General features: G+C 39.4%; 1 protein-coding gene across 1 annotated transcript in view; it reads left to right on the top strand.

The window, feature by feature from the left end:
- VEPH1 (ventricular zone expressed PH domain containing 1) overlaps nucleotides 1-13,496 on the top strand; it is a 315,043-nt gene extending 301,547 nt beyond the window's left edge. The window contains exons 14-15 of the mRNA XM_054552900.2: nucleotides 3,631-3,721; nucleotides 9,213-13,496. Coding sequence (XP_054408875.1) covers nucleotides 3,631-3,675 — 45 coding nt within the window. The 3' untranslated portion in view covers nucleotides 3,676-3,721; nucleotides 9,213-13,496. The remainder of the gene's footprint in view (nucleotides 1-3,630; nucleotides 3,722-9,212) is intronic.
- The last annotated feature ends 4,041 nt before the right edge of the window (nucleotides 13,497-17,537 follow it).

Genomic DNA, 17,537 nt, shown 5'->3' with positions numbered 1-17,537 from the left:
CTCTCTCCCCCTCTCCTCTCTCTCTCTCTCTCTCTCTACTGGCATTTCATGTAATCAGAAGAAACTTTTATGTGTGTTCCACTATTCTTAACGGAGATCCACTTCTATGCACCAGATTTCCTTTGGGAGTATTCTGTTCCCTCTTAATTCAGAGCTATTGCTATATGAGGAAAGAGTCTAAATGTCATTTCTCTTAAGAGAGAAAAACAATGATTCTGTTTGCCAAACTAGCTCATAAACACAAAAATCAGAAGAAGGTCCATTTTTAAAATTTACCCAAAACCACAGTTTGAAAATGTCTGTTTTGGAAAATTAACCATAATACTAAGGATATGTGTTGATTTGAGAACATTTTCATCAGGACTCTCCCAAACTCTTCATGGAGGGGTGTCATGTAATTTTCCACATAAACATCTCTTACCTATATATTCATGTTTTTGTTATCACTATAATACTGTCGTCTCCAGAATCCTGCAGTTGTACCATCCTCAGGTAATTACAAATCAAATTCCACTGCAGCCGATAGTGTCACAGTAAGGTTCCAATGTAACGAAGCCACTGGCAGAATGTGAGGCAGCCAAATAAACTAGGCCAAGTTCTTCTAAGCAAGGAGATTTGGCATTTATCATTCAGTTAACAGTATCACAGGCTATTGGAGTTGGAAGAATCTTAATGCTTGCCAGGCCCAACCTCCCCACCCCATGGAGAAGTCCCTTTCTTGTCATCATTGGCAGGTGGCATTCCCAACTGCTCAAACCCTTCTAGGGATAGAGAGCTCATTAATTTATCATCAGTTCACATCTTTTTAAAATGAATTTTTTCTGTTTATGAAAACATTTATTGCAGAAAAAACAAAAACTACTAAAATTATAAAAATTATTCATAATCATCTGATCATTCAGAACCCAAAAAAATAGAAATGTTCAAATATAATTCCCATTAGGTTATTCATACCATATAATTATTTTCTTAAAAATTCTGCCTTTCCATCATTTCTAACCTTTAGTCCAGGTTCTCACTCCTGCAGCCAGACATAATGTCTGCTCCCTCTTCCCCAAGACAACCTTTCACATAGTTTGATTCAAACATTCATTCAACAAATACTTATTAGCCAGGCTAATTACTTATTATAAAAATACTTATTATAAAAATACTTATTAGCCAGGCATGGTGGCACATGCCTGTAGTCCTAGCTACTCAGGAGGCTGAGGTAGGAAGATCACTTCAGCTCAGGAGTTCAAGGAGATAGTGCAGTATGATTGTGCCTGTGAATAACCACTGCACTCCAGCCTGGGCAACATAGCAAGAGAAAGAGGGAAGGTAGGAAGGAAGGAAGGAAAGAAGGAAGGAAGGAAGGAAGGAAGGGGAAGGGAAGGGAAGGAGAGAAAGAGAGAGAAAGAAAGAGAGAAGGAAAGAAAGAAAGGAAAGGAAAGAAAGAGAAAAAGAAGGAAAGAAGAAAGAAAGAAGGAAAGAAAGAAAGAAAAAGAAAGAAAGAGGGAGGGAGGGAGGGAAGGAAGGAAGAAAGAAGAAAGAAAGAAAAGAGAGAGAGAAAGAAAGAAAGAAAGAGAGAAGGAAAGAGAGAAGGAAGGAAAGGAAGGAAGGAAGGAAAGAAGGAAGGAAGGAAGAAGGAAGGAAGGAAGGAAAGGAGAGACCATTTACTGAGCATCCAACATATACTAGGGCATGGGGACTCAAAAATGATAAATAAATTGTCCATGCCATTAACAAACTCAGTAAATAAATGTTATGATCTGAATGTTTGTGCCCCCGCTTCCCAAATTTATATGTTAAAACCATTAGGTAGTAGTATGGGTCAATACCAATGTGGTGGTATTAAGAAGTGGGGCCTCTAGGAGGTGATTAGATAATAAGGGCTCTGCCCTCATGAATGGGATTAATGCCCTTATAAAAAGAGGCCAAGAGGAGCTTGTTTGTCCTTCCCAATGTGAAGACACAGCTAGAAGGTGCCAGCTCTGAGGAATAAGCCCTCACCAGACAGCAATCTACCAGCACCCTGTTGTTGGACTTCTCAGCCTCCAGAACTGTGAGAAATAAATTTCTGTTGTTTATAAGTTACCCAGTCTAAGACAGTTTGTTATTGCAGCCCAAATGGACCAACACAATAAGTATATTTTATTTAATAAGTAAATCCGTACATAAAGCATCTCCTATGTGCAGGACCTGTGCTGGGCATTAGAAATGCTGAGGCGACCAAGATGTCTCAAACTTTGTGGGATACGTATCCTAGTAGAAGAGAAAAATGTTAAAGTATTATCTTAATTATGAAATTGCCATGCGACCTATCCTACAAAGAAGCACAACTGATATGAGATTGTGAAAGGAGAGGTCTGATCTAGTTAGGAAGTTAGGGACAGCTTCCTGGACAAAGAGACATATGCCTGAGATCTGAAAGATGAACAGGAAATTACTAGTCGAAGGTAAAGGTAGAAGAAAAGCAGAACAGGAAGAACTGAATGTGAGACGACCTTGGAAAGAAAAGGCATGCAGCACATTAGAGGAACCAAAACAGGCTAGTGTGGTGGATGAGAGTGGTGAGGCTGGGAGGCAGGCAAGTCATGAAGGTTTGTGGGAGGGCTATTGTTGGGTTTAAAACAGGGATGGTATGATTAGATATGCAATTCCATAAGATGGTTCTAGCTGCTGTGTAGAGAATGGTTTGCTGAGAATGCAATAATAGAAACTGAGAGAAAAATAGAAGGCTATTACAATAGTCCAGGTGAGAGGTATAACGAATGCTTGAAAGAAAGTAGCAGCACTGGAAATGGAGAGAAATAGAGGGTTAGAGAGAGATTTTAGAAATGCAAATTGCAGGACTTGGTGATTGATGGGAATTGTCTCCAGAATCCCAGCACCTGTGGGTTGGCGGTAGCGCCATTCATGATAAAAGGAGCATTCAAAGGGGGTCAGATTTGAGGGACGTCTTGCCCATGAAAGAAGCAGATGTGTAGAGATCACGACACTGTGATGTGGGGGCATGATGGTGACAGAGGAGAGGGCTGCTGGCTCTGCCTGGGGAGTCAACTAAACCTCCACTGAAGAGTTGATAATATGCTGGATGTTGAAGGAAGAATATAATTTTCTTATATTTTAGACCTCACCTTTCACACTCTCACAGTCAAAAAAGAGAAATGACATATGCCAAGACTCAGGATCACACTTAAGATGAGACAACGTAAATGGGCAAGGATGAGAACAAGAGTCACAACTTTAATTACTTACTTTATCGGTGTTTTTGTTCCAAATTCTTGTAGAAATATATACTAGATTTTTAAAAGTAAGTATGGTGGGCACTGATGTATCACCAGCATCCCTCAGTGAAGGACCTGGTGCCCCAGCTGCTGGGACTGCTGTTGGCAGACAGCCTTCAGCTGTCATTCCCCTCAAGGACTGCCTCCTGGCCAAGGTCATGCCTGGGGCAGCTGACATCTAGTGAACGGTTGATGGGAGAGTGTAAAGACCTGGCCATTCAGGCCCAAGTTGAGACAACTCTGAGGGACCATTCTACCTGCAGAGCTCTCCACATGGTCAGTTAAGACTATCATTTGGTCCCGACTGAAGCTCAGTTTCTCCATCTGCCCCTTACTGATTCCTCTCCACTCCCTTCTGCAGGTGTTGGTCCCAAAGGTGCTCCTTAATAAGCATCCTGCGCCTTAGACACTGCCTCAGAGTCTGCTTCCCAGGAAGTCCAACCAGATTGAGAGTAAGTAAAGACATAAAGGCAAAAGGAAAACAAAGTGGGAAGAAGAATAGTCACTGGGGTAGATGAAACTCATCCCCAGCAAAAGACAGCGTTCAGAGTTGACGCCATACTTTCATGCAGCCAGTTAAAGGAGGCATTCAATCAGATTCATGAGTCAGAGTTTCCCCAGGCTAAAAATAAACCAGTTGCCCAGAGGAAGAAAAGCTCTCCCAACACTGAGCCCCAAGAATTTTTTTCCTATAGGCCTTACAAAGAGAACTCTGTAATATAGTAACATCAGCTTCAATTATCTCTCCATAAGGGCAACAGCATGTTTCAGAAGGATATGTAAGGGTGCAAACCCTAGTTACAAATTCAAACATACAAATAATATAATTTCATTTATTTCCTTATGTTTGAATTAATTTATTGCTTGAGTGCTGGATCTCACTTCACTCAGGAGCAAAAAAAGCAATGTTCATTGATTCAGGATAAACCTACTCAAACTCAGAATATTCTCCATTTATTCAGGTTTTTTCTAGTTTCTGTTATCAACAAGTATTCTTCCAAATGTATTATTTATGCCACACGATTCATATTCTAGTTCTTCAGAGTTATGAATTTTTTTATTTTTTTATTTTATTTCATTTTATTTTTAGAGAGATGGAGTCTTTTACTCTGTTGCCAAGGCTGGAGTGAAGTGGCACAATTATAACTAACTGCAGCCTCAAACTTCTGGCCTCAAGCAACCCTCCCACCTTGGCCTCCCAGAGAGCTGGGATTACAAATGTAAGCCACCATGCCCAGCCAGAGTTACGAATTTTTTAACCTTGAAATTTTGACTTCTATTAGCCAGACACAATGGCACTTGCCTATAGTTCCAGCTACTCAGGAGGCTGAGGCGGGAAGTTCACTTTAGCCCAAGAGTTTGAGGTTGCAGTAAGCAATGACTGTACCACTGCACCCTAGCCTGGATGACAGAACAGAACCCTATCTCTAAAAATAAAAGTAAAAAAATTTTAATCCTGACCTTTGAGACTTAATCTTACTTTTCTCAAAGTATTAACAGGTAAGTTTCAGAATAGATTTTTGAAACTTACAGTTTACTGTTACTTCTAATTTCTTTTCAACATCCTTTTTCTGAGGCAATGAATGCCTTCTGCCTAATTTGAAGGGGTAGGAGGGCCAGGGGATGGGCCAAAGGGCACCACAGAAGATTAAACTAATAACAAGGAACTAAAAAAAAACATAGGTTAACAGACTGATTGTTATAAACAGATTGTTACAATGTTTCAAAATAGCATTCCTCAGGAAAACCACTAGTACAATGCTAGTATATAGAAAAAAATAAAAGTAACTGGGGGGGGTGCTCAGAACCATGTGGCCCAAACAGACAGCATGTGGTAAGTCACAATGGAGTCAGGAATATATTTTAATGTGGAGGAATGGACAGACTGTTCAACTTTCAAACAAGGCTTATCCAAGTGGAATCAGGATTCTCTATTATTTATTTATATATTTCCATATGCAGGATATCAGTTTCAAAAAAACAGGAAGTTAGGGAGGTTGTGAAGGTTTTGTCTCTGTTGTTTAACCAAAAGCCCCTGTGAAAAATGTGATGTCCCCCAAAATGAAAAAGTCGTTATGAAAATTATGTCTATTTTGTTCTCTGCCACCATTAACTAAGCTCAAGTCCAGCCAGTTTTAAATTTCAAACCACTGGAAAGGACAGGCTCGGGGGAAATACGTGGAAGTTAAGAGGTTTCTGGGTTCTAAGTGACAGGAGCAGAGCAAAGTATGGCCACTTCAGATACAAAGTTTAAGAGGGCAAAGAGCCTCCTGAAGATGAAACTAAATAGCATGACCAGTCACCGTGGCTCACGCCTGTAATCCCAGAACTTTGGGAGGCCGAGGCGGGTGGATCACCTGAGGTCAGGAGTTTGAGACCACCCTGGCCAACATGGCAAAACCCCTTCTCTACTAAAATACAAAAATTAGCCGGGTGTGGTGGTGGGTGCCTGTAATCCCAGCCTGTAATCGGGAGGCTGAGGCAGAAGAATTGCTTGAACCCAGGAGGTAGAAGTTGCAGTGAGCCGAGATCGTGCCACTTCACTCCAGCCTGGGCAACAGAGTGAGACTTTGTCTCAAAAATAATAAATAAATAAAATAGCAGATGCACACAGAGCTCTGTCGGCAGAGAAAGCTGAAAATATCCAGAGGCTAAATTGATGATCTGGAACACTGTGGAGGCAGGACACAATAGTCTCAGACCTACAACTGAGAGGGGATACTGAGAGATGCTTTCTGTAATTGAGAATGGATGCCTTGGGAGCATCATTTCATTTAAACAGTGAGTTTTAGTAGGCATTGCACGTAACGAAAATGAAGAGACCTTTATAGCAGAATTGTGTGTGTGTGTGTGTGTGTGTGTGTGTGTGTGTGTGTGTTATTAAGGAGAATTACATCATTACTGTGAAGTTATTCACTGACTTTATATCTACATGCCAAAGTTTCAATACTAATAGTTTATCCATATGACTGCTTAAATTCACAAGCAAGTATTTGAAAGAATATGATTATAGACAAGCTGCTATTTATTACAAAATTCTTCAGAATAGAAAGAGCTATAGAAAATAATAAAATAAACCCCTTACGACCACCCCTCAGCTTATGAAATAAAGCAGTACCTGTGCATCTGAAGCCCTCTATGTATCTCCTCCACAAATGTAATTCCTTCCCTATCTCACACAGGTAACTACCATCCTGAATTTGTTAATTATTATTCTAATATATTTCTATACACACTTACCACCCATTTTTATGCTTTAAAAATACATAGTATGTTTTGCATATATTTAAACTTAACGTAGTGTTATACAGCATGAATCGTTCTCTGTTTTCACATCTCATGTTTGCATCTAGGTCTAACTAATTTTCAGTGCTGTATATAATTCCTTTGTATCATTCCATTGTTGTTAGGCATTTGGATTCAGGTTCAAATATCATTCAATTTTTTATCCACTTTCTAGGGGATGATTATTTCTAATCTTTGCAATGGCAAAAAAAAATGTTGCTATGGAAATACTGGTTCTTTGTGTGCAAAGTCAAATGGTTCTTTGGCCAACAATTCTCAAAATATGGTCCACAGACCCCTCATGGGCCCAAGACTCTTTCAAGCAAATCATGAGGTCAAAACCATTTTCATGAGAAGAAGAAAATAATACCATTTATCTTTTTCACTGTGTTAACATTTGCACAGATGGTGCTGGCACCTTAGCAGGAATCAAGGCAGCAGTATCCAGCAATACTAGTAATCATTGTATTCTTCACCTCCATGCACTTGTGGTTTTAAAAAAATCACTGAAGAATATTAATTTTACTAAATTTCAACTGTTACATAGTCATCTATTTAATATTTTGTGTATTAAAATAAGAAATAAGCACAAAGTACTCTGTTACATGCCAAAGTGCAATGGTCATTTCAAGAAAAAGCATTTGTGTGACTGTTTGAGTTGTAAGATGAACTACTACTTTTTTCACTAAACATTATTTTTAGGAGGATGACTGAAACTATGATTATTAAACTCTTGGGGTTTGGCAGACATTTTTTCAAAAGTGAATGATGTGAGCCTGCTACTCCAAAGAAAGCTGACTGTATTGTTGTTGATGATAAAATTTGAGCTTTCAAAAAAATTAGAAATTTTGAAAACTTGAATCCAACCCTGGATTTTTATACTTTACAGCTTCTCAATATTTCATGATTTCTCTAATGATAAGGGTGGTGATTTTTGACATTGTATAATGTATCAACATTTTGAAAATCTATGTAATTCAGTAAACCAATAATTTCCAAATGACCAATGCAAAATGTTATGAAATTATGCATGGGTAAAAAATCCACTCACGGTATAATATAAACTATGCATTTTAATTTAACAGAGTATGAAAAATCATTGATATGGGCTCAAATTAACATTTAAGAAACTACCACTTGTTAGTTTTGGGTAGAGTATCAAAGAAGAATTGCCACAACTATCTGAAAAGGCCATTAAAATTCTCCTCCATTTTCCAAATCAATAGTTGCGTGTATCTTTATTTTCTTTATGGACTTCAATCAAAACAGTATACCACAATAGACTGAATGTAGAAACAGAATCCAGCTGTCTGGTATTAAGCCAAGCATAGTTACAGAAATGTAACATAATGCCACTCTTTTCACTAAAATTTTTGTTTTGGAAAATATAACGAGTTTATAAAAATACGTCACTCATGTTAATATGTAATCAGTTTCTTACTGCCTTTTAAATGACTTAAAGAATGTATTTTTAATTTCTCAATTTTATTTTCTAATATGGTAAATATCAATAGAAACAACTCACATAACCAAAAGCTCTTTGGTATCCTCAAAAATTTTTTAAAGTTTAAAAGGCTCCTGGGACCAAAGAGTTTCAGAACTGCTGACTTAGGGTATACATGAGAGTAGAACTGCTGGATCATAATTTACCTTTACCAAGTATTTCCCAAGTTATTCTCTAAAATGATTCTATCAATTTAAACTCTCACTTGCAGTGTATCGAAATGCCCATTGTTTACATTGTTATCAGCATTTTGAACTTGGTTCAGACTTAATTTTTTTTTATATCTGGTCGGTGCCAAAGTGGTGGTGTTTTAGTCTGTATTCCTCTGATTACTGCTACTTTCCCCTGTCCATGTATTTATTGACTCTGCAAATTTTCTCTCCTTTGAAATTCCTGTTTATATTTTTTTGCACATTCTTCTTTTAAGTTGTTTCTTTTTTCACATCAATTTTTAAGGGGCTCTTTACATTTTCCAGGCATGTCTCCCTTAGTTGATTTCTCTTTTTTTTTTTTTTTTTTTTTTTTGGAGACAGGGTCACACTTTCTCCCCCAGGCTGGAGTGCAGTGACGCAATCACGACTCACTGCAGCCTGCAGCCTTGACCTCCCAAGGCTCAGGTGATCCTCCTGCTTCAGCCCCTGAGTGGCTGGAACTATAGGCACACGTGCACACATGACTAATTTTTGTATTTTTAGTAGAGATGGGGTTTCTCCATGTTGCCCAGGCTGGTCTCAAACTCCTAGGCTCCTAAGTTCAAGTGATTCTCTTGCCTCAGCCTCCCAAGTAGCTGGGGCTACAGGCATGCACCACCGTGTCTGGCTAATTTTTGCATTTTTAGTAGAGATGGGGTTTCACCATGTTGGCCAGGCTGGTCTTGAACTCCTGACCTCAAGTGACCCACCCACCTCAGCTTCCCAAAGTGCTAGGATTACAGACATCAGCTACTGCGCCCAGCCACATTTGCTTCTATTAGTTTTAATTTCTTACTCTTAGTAGCTTATTTTTTCATGTGTTCATAATTTTGGTTTGTAAGTTCATGTTGGTGAGGCTTATCTATAAGATTTATGCTGTGAGAGCTATTTTGATAATATATATTACATACAATTATTTTATATAATTTTTTTGTAAATTAACTGCCCTCCATCCCATTCTAGATCTGAGGATGAAGAGTGAAGCTTGGAGCCTTGCAGCGGGAAGAACTTAATCCGAACAAGAGGCAGAATTTCCCAGTAATCCCCTCTTTTTGGAAGCCTTGTCCCTGGTGGGCAGGGAAAGAAGGACAGTGGGGAGATCAAACTGTCACTTTTACAGTGCTAGGGCCCAGGTTAGTTACTGACCCCCCTCTCTGAGCCCTAGGGCTCTGCCCTAACCTGGATTCCCTGGGGATCCCAAGAGAGTTCTTTGTGGAGAGGATGAGGCCAGGTATCTGGCCCTTTTAGAAGAAGAGGGGGCACTCGCTATGCTTGAACTATGGCTTAAGAAGCCCTCAAGCACCCCATAACTCACTTTTTCCCCATCGACAACATGGGATCACCACACCCCAGCCTTCACCGGGCTGCCTCAGGGCAAGAAGCAACCAACTAATTTTATGGAGAATCTTGGGAAAGGGCATGGCCGGGAGCCCTTGGTGAGCTCGCATGGCTGCCAGGAAAGGATTTTTTTTTTTTTCATTGTTCTGCCAGATGGCGGACGTGCTATCAAACTGCAACAATTTCATGTTAATATCTTGACTTCGAGTTTCTGACCACTCAGATTGTATAAATTCAACCTCAAAGCCATGTATGGGCAGAATCTGAATTCTTTTCTACCCAGAGGCCAGGGGAAACAGACAACTTTGCTTGACATTTCCCTTTGCCTGAGCATCTTTTTTCTGGCGGCATAGCCTTTTGAGGGCCCTAGCCATTATGCAGAGCCTTGATTCTGCCTCCCCACCTTGCATAGGCCAAGGCCTTGCCTATTGTACTAGCATGTCAGAAACCCAAACCTCTTGATCGCCAAGATCACCAAATACCCTCAAACAGGATTGGGGACTAGTATAAGCATCACCTCACCACTTCCGGTGTATGAGAGTTTCTTCTGTTTCCTTTGAGCTCAATATTTTAAAGACTATGTATTATATTTAACTCATCATTTCTAGGTGTTTTGTATTGAGAGATTTTTCAGGGTATCTAGTTTGTTATGATGACAAAACTAACAGTCCACAAGCTATTACTTTCCTCCCACCAAAATCATCAATGAGTAATAGCCACTTTTTAGTCTTTCTCCAAGTCGGAGCCAATTTCTTCATAGTTAGGACACGTATACCATCCAATTAATAGACAAACATACCCTGAAAAGAAATCTTCCTCATATCTGAAACGTTCCTGCCAAATCCTTTCACTTTATCAGGTTCTAAGAGTTCCTGGATTACTCAAAAAGTTTATCAATGTGAGCTTCCTGTGAGAACACTCTAGGAAGTTTAATTGGGAACAGAAAAATATGGAGCCATTTGAAATGATCCAAGTGGGACTCAGGTGGGTTCCATAGTCTTTGCGTGTTAGAACACACTTGGTTAAAGCTTCTACTCCATGTTTGTTTTGTCTTGTTTTCAATTAAAGAAGCAGATGAGTCAAAAAAAATTAAAACCTAGACTTGCTCAAAAACACAAAACTTTCATGGTGAATCTCACTTTTAGGTAGGATTCTGAAAAGAAAATATTGTTGGTTTGGATAAATTGCAACTAGTTGTTCTTGCTGGTTTAGCAACATATTGTTGTACTAAGGAAGAAGATGATGCAATTTCCCTGTAATCTTCAGCCCCCATATGAAGTGCTTTCTTTCCTAATTATTGTTTGAAAATCAAGACGTCTGTGTTAAAGGCCATTTACTTACTGAATGGCAAATAGGAGAACAAGCATAAACTGGTCAGAGAAAATGGCTTTTTAAATCCCCAGCCGTTTACACAGGACCAGAGAAAAAGATCAAGCTTCTCATGGCACAAAAAAAAATGACCGTAGTTACCTCCTGTTATTAAGTAAAATCCCTATAATGACTAAATATTCAGAGTTAGGCATGGAGAATATTTCGGAGTAGGGGAATAAATGGGAAGGAAAAGGATAATGTCATAAAAATGAGTCACTGACTACCGAAATATTTTGCCATGGTCTGAACATTTCTCCTAAAATTCATATGTTGAAACTTAATTGCCAATGTAATAGTATCATGAGGTGGGGCATTTTGAAGGTGATTAAATCATAAGGGGAAAGCTCTCATGGATAGGATTAAGGCCCTTATATGAGGGCTTGAGAGAGTGGGTTCTCTCTCTCCTGCTCTTCTGCAATGTGAGAACACAGTGTTCGTTGCCTCTGGAGGAAGCAGGATTCAATGTGCCATCTTGGAAGCAGAAATATATTCACCAGACACCAAACCTGTCAGCATCTCAATCTTGGACTTTCCAGCCTCCAGAACTGTGAGAAATATACTTCTGTTCTTTATAAATTACCCAGCCTAAGGTATTTTGTTATAGCAGCATAAACAGACTAAGACATACATCAAAACAATAATTCATAAAGAATCAAAGACTAGACCTTTTAAGCTAACCTGGGCTCAACTGGACAACATTATGATGCTTTGTTCTTGGTAATCCACCTTTTGACCATGCAGACTTTCTCGCAGTAACTCTCTTTGGTGCCCTCCTCACATACTACCTGCACCTTACACCACTTCCTCCCACACTGGAACACTGTCTGCCCTCCCATTGGGCAGAGTGGCTGGGTGATGTGGTGAGGTGATCTGGAAAGATCCAGCAACCTGCAACAGGAGACATATACAGAACTATATCAGGAGGCTCCCAGAAGAGAGGGTAGGCAAAAGTTTGGAAAGTAGACAGCTTTGCAATCAAAGTGATGAGCCAGCCAAAGAGGGTAGATGCTAGGACTGTGATCTCTGGGAGGATTTGTGGTGAGGGAACTTAGGCAGAACCCCATTTCAAAAGGCAGTAAGGGACGTTGTTCAAGTACTTCCTTCAGCAGTAAGCCTGTCCAGAGATTCAGGGCTCATTGACAGGCAAGGTTCCCACACTGGTTACTGCTATAGCCGTTGCAGCACTAGGGGGAAGCCCTAAGGCAGACTGATGCAGTGCTGGGGTGCACCCAAAGCCCATGCCCCAGAGACCAGCGCAGCACTGGAGTGCTGCTAAAAAATGCTCTGCATTACTAATCACCAGGGAAATATAAATCTAATCACCAGGGAAGTGTAAATCAAAACCGCAATGAGATATCACCTCACCCAGTTAGAATGGCCATTAACAAAAAGACAAAATTAGCAAGTGTTGGTGAGGATGTGGAGAAAGGGGAACCCTTATACACTGTTGGTGAGAATGTAAATTAGTACTGCCATTGTGGAAAACAATATTTAGGTTCCTCAAAAAAATTAAAAATATAACAATCATATGATCCAGCAATTCCACTACTGAGTATATATCTAAAGGAATTGTAATCAGTAGGTCATCTGTTTACATAAGCAAATGAAAAAAAAAATCAGTTAAGTCAAAGAGATATCTTCATTCTCACATTTTTCACAGCACTATTTACAATAGCCAAGATATGGAAACAATCTAAGTACCCATGACAAATGAAGGAATAAAGAAAATGTGGTGTATATATACTCAATGGAATACTATTCATCCATTCAAGAGAATGAAATCCTGCCATTTGCACAACATGGATGAACTTGGAGGACATTATATTAAATGAAATAAGCCAGGCACAGAAAGACAAATACTGCATGATCTCATTCATATATGGAATCTAAAAAAGTTCTAGGAGAGCAGTAAAGTAGTTACCAGCTTGGGTGGTTGGGGAAAGCGGAATGTGGGAAGATATCAGTCAAAGGATACATAATTACAGTTAGATAGGAGGAAGAAACTTCAAGAGGTCTATTGTATAGCATGGTGGCTATAGTTAATGACAATACATTGCATTCTTGAAAAATGTAAAGAGAGTTGATGTTATGTGCTCTTGCCACAAAAATGATTACTATGTGAGGTAATGCATTTGTTAATTAGCTAGATTTAACTATTCCACAATACAATGTTATCTGTCAATTTTAAAACAAATAATAAACCACATACAATATAATTTGCAAAAAAACAAAAACAAAACAAAACAAAAAAAAAACAGGGACTAAACAACAGCAGAGGAAAGGAACTAAGAGGACCAGCAGCTAGTTGAAATGAATCCCAAGACCAAGGGAGTGATCACAAGGATGGAGACAGCGGTCTAGGAGCCAGATCAAGGACTCACTCAGTGTTGCAGATAATCATTTGAGATAACACGGGCTCCTCCAAGGCATCCTTCCCCCAGGGCTTCTTTGTGCCCATTACTCTTCTTGATGCAGCAAGAAGAAAGAATCAAATTATTGGCGATGACTACCAAAATAGGCTCTCAAACTTCATAACAGAAATGATCATATTAAAAGCTAAAATGTTTAGAGACAAATGATTGTTTTGGTTCCAAAAGCTCTGCTCAATTTCTAAAGGTCTGAACAAAAAGTTTATACTATAAACACTGGAGTTGGAAAGATCACAGGGTAATGTAAAAGCCATTTCTTTCCTCTCAGCACAGCCACTGCTGCCTCCCTAGAACAGAGGCAAATCTCACAGTTGTGAGGAAAGAAGATAATTGGGAAAAGAGAGCAAGAAAACAAGTAATTGATATGAATTCCTGAGAAAAGGGCCTCCATGGAGCTGGGGTGAAGCCTCTAGAAGAAATTTAAGGTAGTTTTGGGAAGGACCTGAGAGCATAGTAAACTTCTGCTTCCCTTCCCAGGATGTAGCCCAGACATACCTAAAGCCTCTTGGAGAAGCCTATATTCAACATTAGGCTACAGCTGAAAACTGGCAAAGTCTGAGAGATGTCCTGGTAGATCGGCCTGAGCACCGCTTCACTGAGACTCAGCACCTCCAGTGGTATAGGAAAGCAGACAAGAGTTCCCGGGGCCCCCCTTGCAAAGGGTTCAGGAAAGCAAAGAGAGGTCCTGAGATGGGGATGTCAGGCACAGGTGCCTGGAACTAGCAAATGAAGGCCCATGGCCAGAACATAACCATATGCCAGTGCACAATTAGAAGGACCAGACAGATTGAGTTATATCTTATAGATGCCAGAAGACAGAGATGGCTATCAACCAGAATCACCCTCTTTATGAAATCCTGGATGAGAAAAAAGTTATCTCATCCCCAGTCCCCAGGTCTTATATCACCCATGGGACACAGAGATACCTTGAATTGGCTGTATTAAGAGTTCTACCACAAAATGGACATAGGGGCTCAAGCATTAAACTAAGTTGGGTTGTAGGGAAATAAAGTTAGATCTTTGCTCACCTGAATTTTGTGACTGTGAAGTTTATATCTGCTAACAGATCTGGATCCAGAGTAACTCTGATTTAACACTGAAATCTCCTAAACTACTGGTTTGGGACATCAAAAGTTTTCACTAATTGAATTGTACAGAGTTCAGAAATACATATAACTATGCAATAGAATTTTATATAAAAGCTACATTTCAGACTAGTGAAGAAAAGCATATTCAATAAGTCGATTTGGTATAACTAGTAACAACTTGGGGAAAAAATTAAGACAAATCTCATCTCACTCCTTATATCAAAGTAAATTTCATAAAGATCAAAGATTTAAACCCTGAAAAAGAAACTATAATAATGCCTAAAGAAAACTGGGTGTATTTATTCATAATCTTAGAATGAAGAAGACTTTTTAAAGAATGACACAAAACATAGAAGCATGGAGAATATTAATAAATTTGACTGTAAAGATTTTTAAATTTATATGCAACAAAAAATAATAATGAACAAAATCAAAGACAATTGGTAAACTGCCAATATTGTTTACAACGCATATTGTAGACAAAGGGCTAGCTTCCTAAATTTAAAAGGAATGTGTATATACCAGGTGCAGTGGCTCACGCCTGTAATCCCAACAATCTGGGAGGCCAAGGCAGGCAGATCACTTGAGGCCAGGAGATTGAGACCAGTCTGGCCAACATGGCAAAACCCTGTATATACTAAAAATACAAAAAATTAGCTGGGTGTGGTGATGCATACCTATAACCCAGCCACTCTGGAGGCTGAGGCAGGAGAATCGCTTGAAGCTAGGAGGCAGAGATTGCAGTGAGCCAAGATCACGCCACTGCATTCCAGCCTGGGTGACAGAATGAGACTCTGTCTCAAAAACAAACAAACAAAAAAGAATGTACACTACAGATATACTTGCAAAAGTATTCCATAAAATATGTTCGTTACAGTATCATTTTTAGTAAAACAAAATATATATATATAATTTTTTTAACTAAAATTCCCTTTAAGAAGGGAACTAAGGAAGGATTGCCTGAGGCAGACCATGGAAATGGCAGGTAGGGATCTTGGACAGTATACACTTGACACAGTTATATTTCTCAGCTAACAAAATAATCCCTCATCCTTTACTGGTATCATAAGGCTTTTGTATTTTCTTTTTAACTAACTTACCAAAAAATATTTATTAGAGTCCTACTATATTCTAAAGATAGTCTATTTTATCTTTTCAATAGAGCTGGACCTTGAGAGATTGGTGTAATTTCACCAAGTAGAAAAGACAGGTAGGGCATTACAGAAGGCCAAACAAACATGGGGCCATGAAAGTTTATGGTGTGTTGGATGTGCAGGATAGAGCACACTTGTATTACATGGGGGATGGGAAGGAGTACAGAAGCAGTGTAGCCAGAAAATGAGGCTGCAGCCAGACTCTGCTGCAGAAGCTATTAGTTTCTCAGCGAAAGATTATTATTATTAAATTTGTATTTTAGAAAACAACTCTGGCAGCGGTGTGCAGGATGGAATGAACAGAGAAGGAGCCAAGAAGGCCAGGTAGCTGGCTGATGAAATAGTTGATGAGGTCAGAACAAGGGCAGAAGATAGAATGGACAAGAGAGAGACACTGGGAACATTTTAGAGATAATATAAACAGAATGTGGCTACTTATAAGATGTGGGAAATGAAGAAGATTAAATCATTTGAGACAGTATTAACAACACGTAGTTGATCAGATGTGAGAGGCAAGGAAAATGAACACGTTTCTAGTTTTATTGACTATGAGAAGGCGAAGCTTTTAATCAACACAAAGAGTCCAGAAAGGGAAGCATTTTGGTAGAGGACTGGAAGACATGCTAAACTTTGGGGGCACTGGGTTTAAAGTACCTATGGGGCACATAGGCACAGATGTCTGAGTGGTATGTGGAAATGTGGCAGGAACATTGGGCGTGAAAAAGACTGCACTAGCATATAGATAATGCTAGAAGAGAAGGGTGTGGAGATAGACCTTCAAAGAATCTTTGCATCTCAGGGCTGGGTCAAGGAAGAGGAGTCAGCAAAGAAGCTGGAGAATGAAGAGAGAGTGTGGAGAAAAAGTAGTGTCCAAAGCCACAAGTGGAGTGAGCTGGGGAAGCCAGCCCTGAACGGCAGAACTACCAAGTGAGCGCAATAGAGTCCCGTGGAAGGTGGGCAGCGTAATCTGTCTCCTCAGCCCCACTCAATTTTCCCCCGCTGCTCTATAATTTGAAGTATTGTTCAGTTTTTCATATAAAAACTCACAAATACTTTCAAAAAAGTAAGTGGTATATTCTTTTTTATCCTAGGAATTCATAAATATAAAAGATGAAGCAACTTTCCCTATACCACTTGGCAAGTGAAGGAAAATGAAGCTTAGAGTTTCCCAGGTCTTAGTCCAAGGGCCCAGCAGCCAAACCTTTCAAGCACACAAATAAACAAAACCAACAAAATAAACCAGAGTTGACCAAAAAAAATCATGCAAATTAAATTATATATTTTTTCCATTTTCGTGAGAAAAGTTGCTTCTGACAAAAATACTAGATTGGTTTCTTATGTTTTATATTGTTGTGTTCTTGTTCCTTTTTAAGTCTCATAAAAAAATTTCCCCATAATATTCATGTTCCTTGAATCCTGCCAAAGCCATGGACATTCCTAAAGATTAGATTTATTTAGAATACTGAGTCAACAATTTCTACGCATTTTATTTCACTAAGTTTTTGGGAGTCACCAAATGTTTAATCATGTAATTAATCCTAAAGCCCTTCTAATTGTGTTTGCTCAGGAAAAAAAACTGATTCAGATTGCAATGACAGACTATTAGACATGCCTTGGAATTTATATAAGAAACCAATAAGTTAGTATAAAAATAATTGAGATGTATATATTATGACTGAAAGCTGCCAGGCCAGGTATGGTGACTCACCTGTAATCCCAGCACTCTGGAAGGCCGAGGCAGGCAGATCACCTGAGATCAGGAGCTCAAGGCCAACCTAGCCCACATGGTGAAACCCCATCTCTACTAAAAAAACCACAAAAATTAGCTGGGCGTGGTGGCATGCATCTGTAGTGCCAGCTCCTCAGGAGGCTGAGGCAGGAGAATTGCATGAACCCGGGAGGTGGATG

Source organism: Pongo abelii, chromosome 2 (genome assembly GCF_028885655.2).
Source record: "Pongo abelii isolate AG06213 chromosome 2, NHGRI_mPonAbe1-v2.0_pri, whole genome shotgun sequence".
Classification (NCBI taxonomy): Eukaryota; Metazoa; Chordata; class Mammalia; order Primates; family Hominidae; genus Pongo; species Pongo abelii.
Note: the sequence above shows the minus strand (reverse complement) of the source record. Positions and strands in the feature narration are given on the sequence as shown.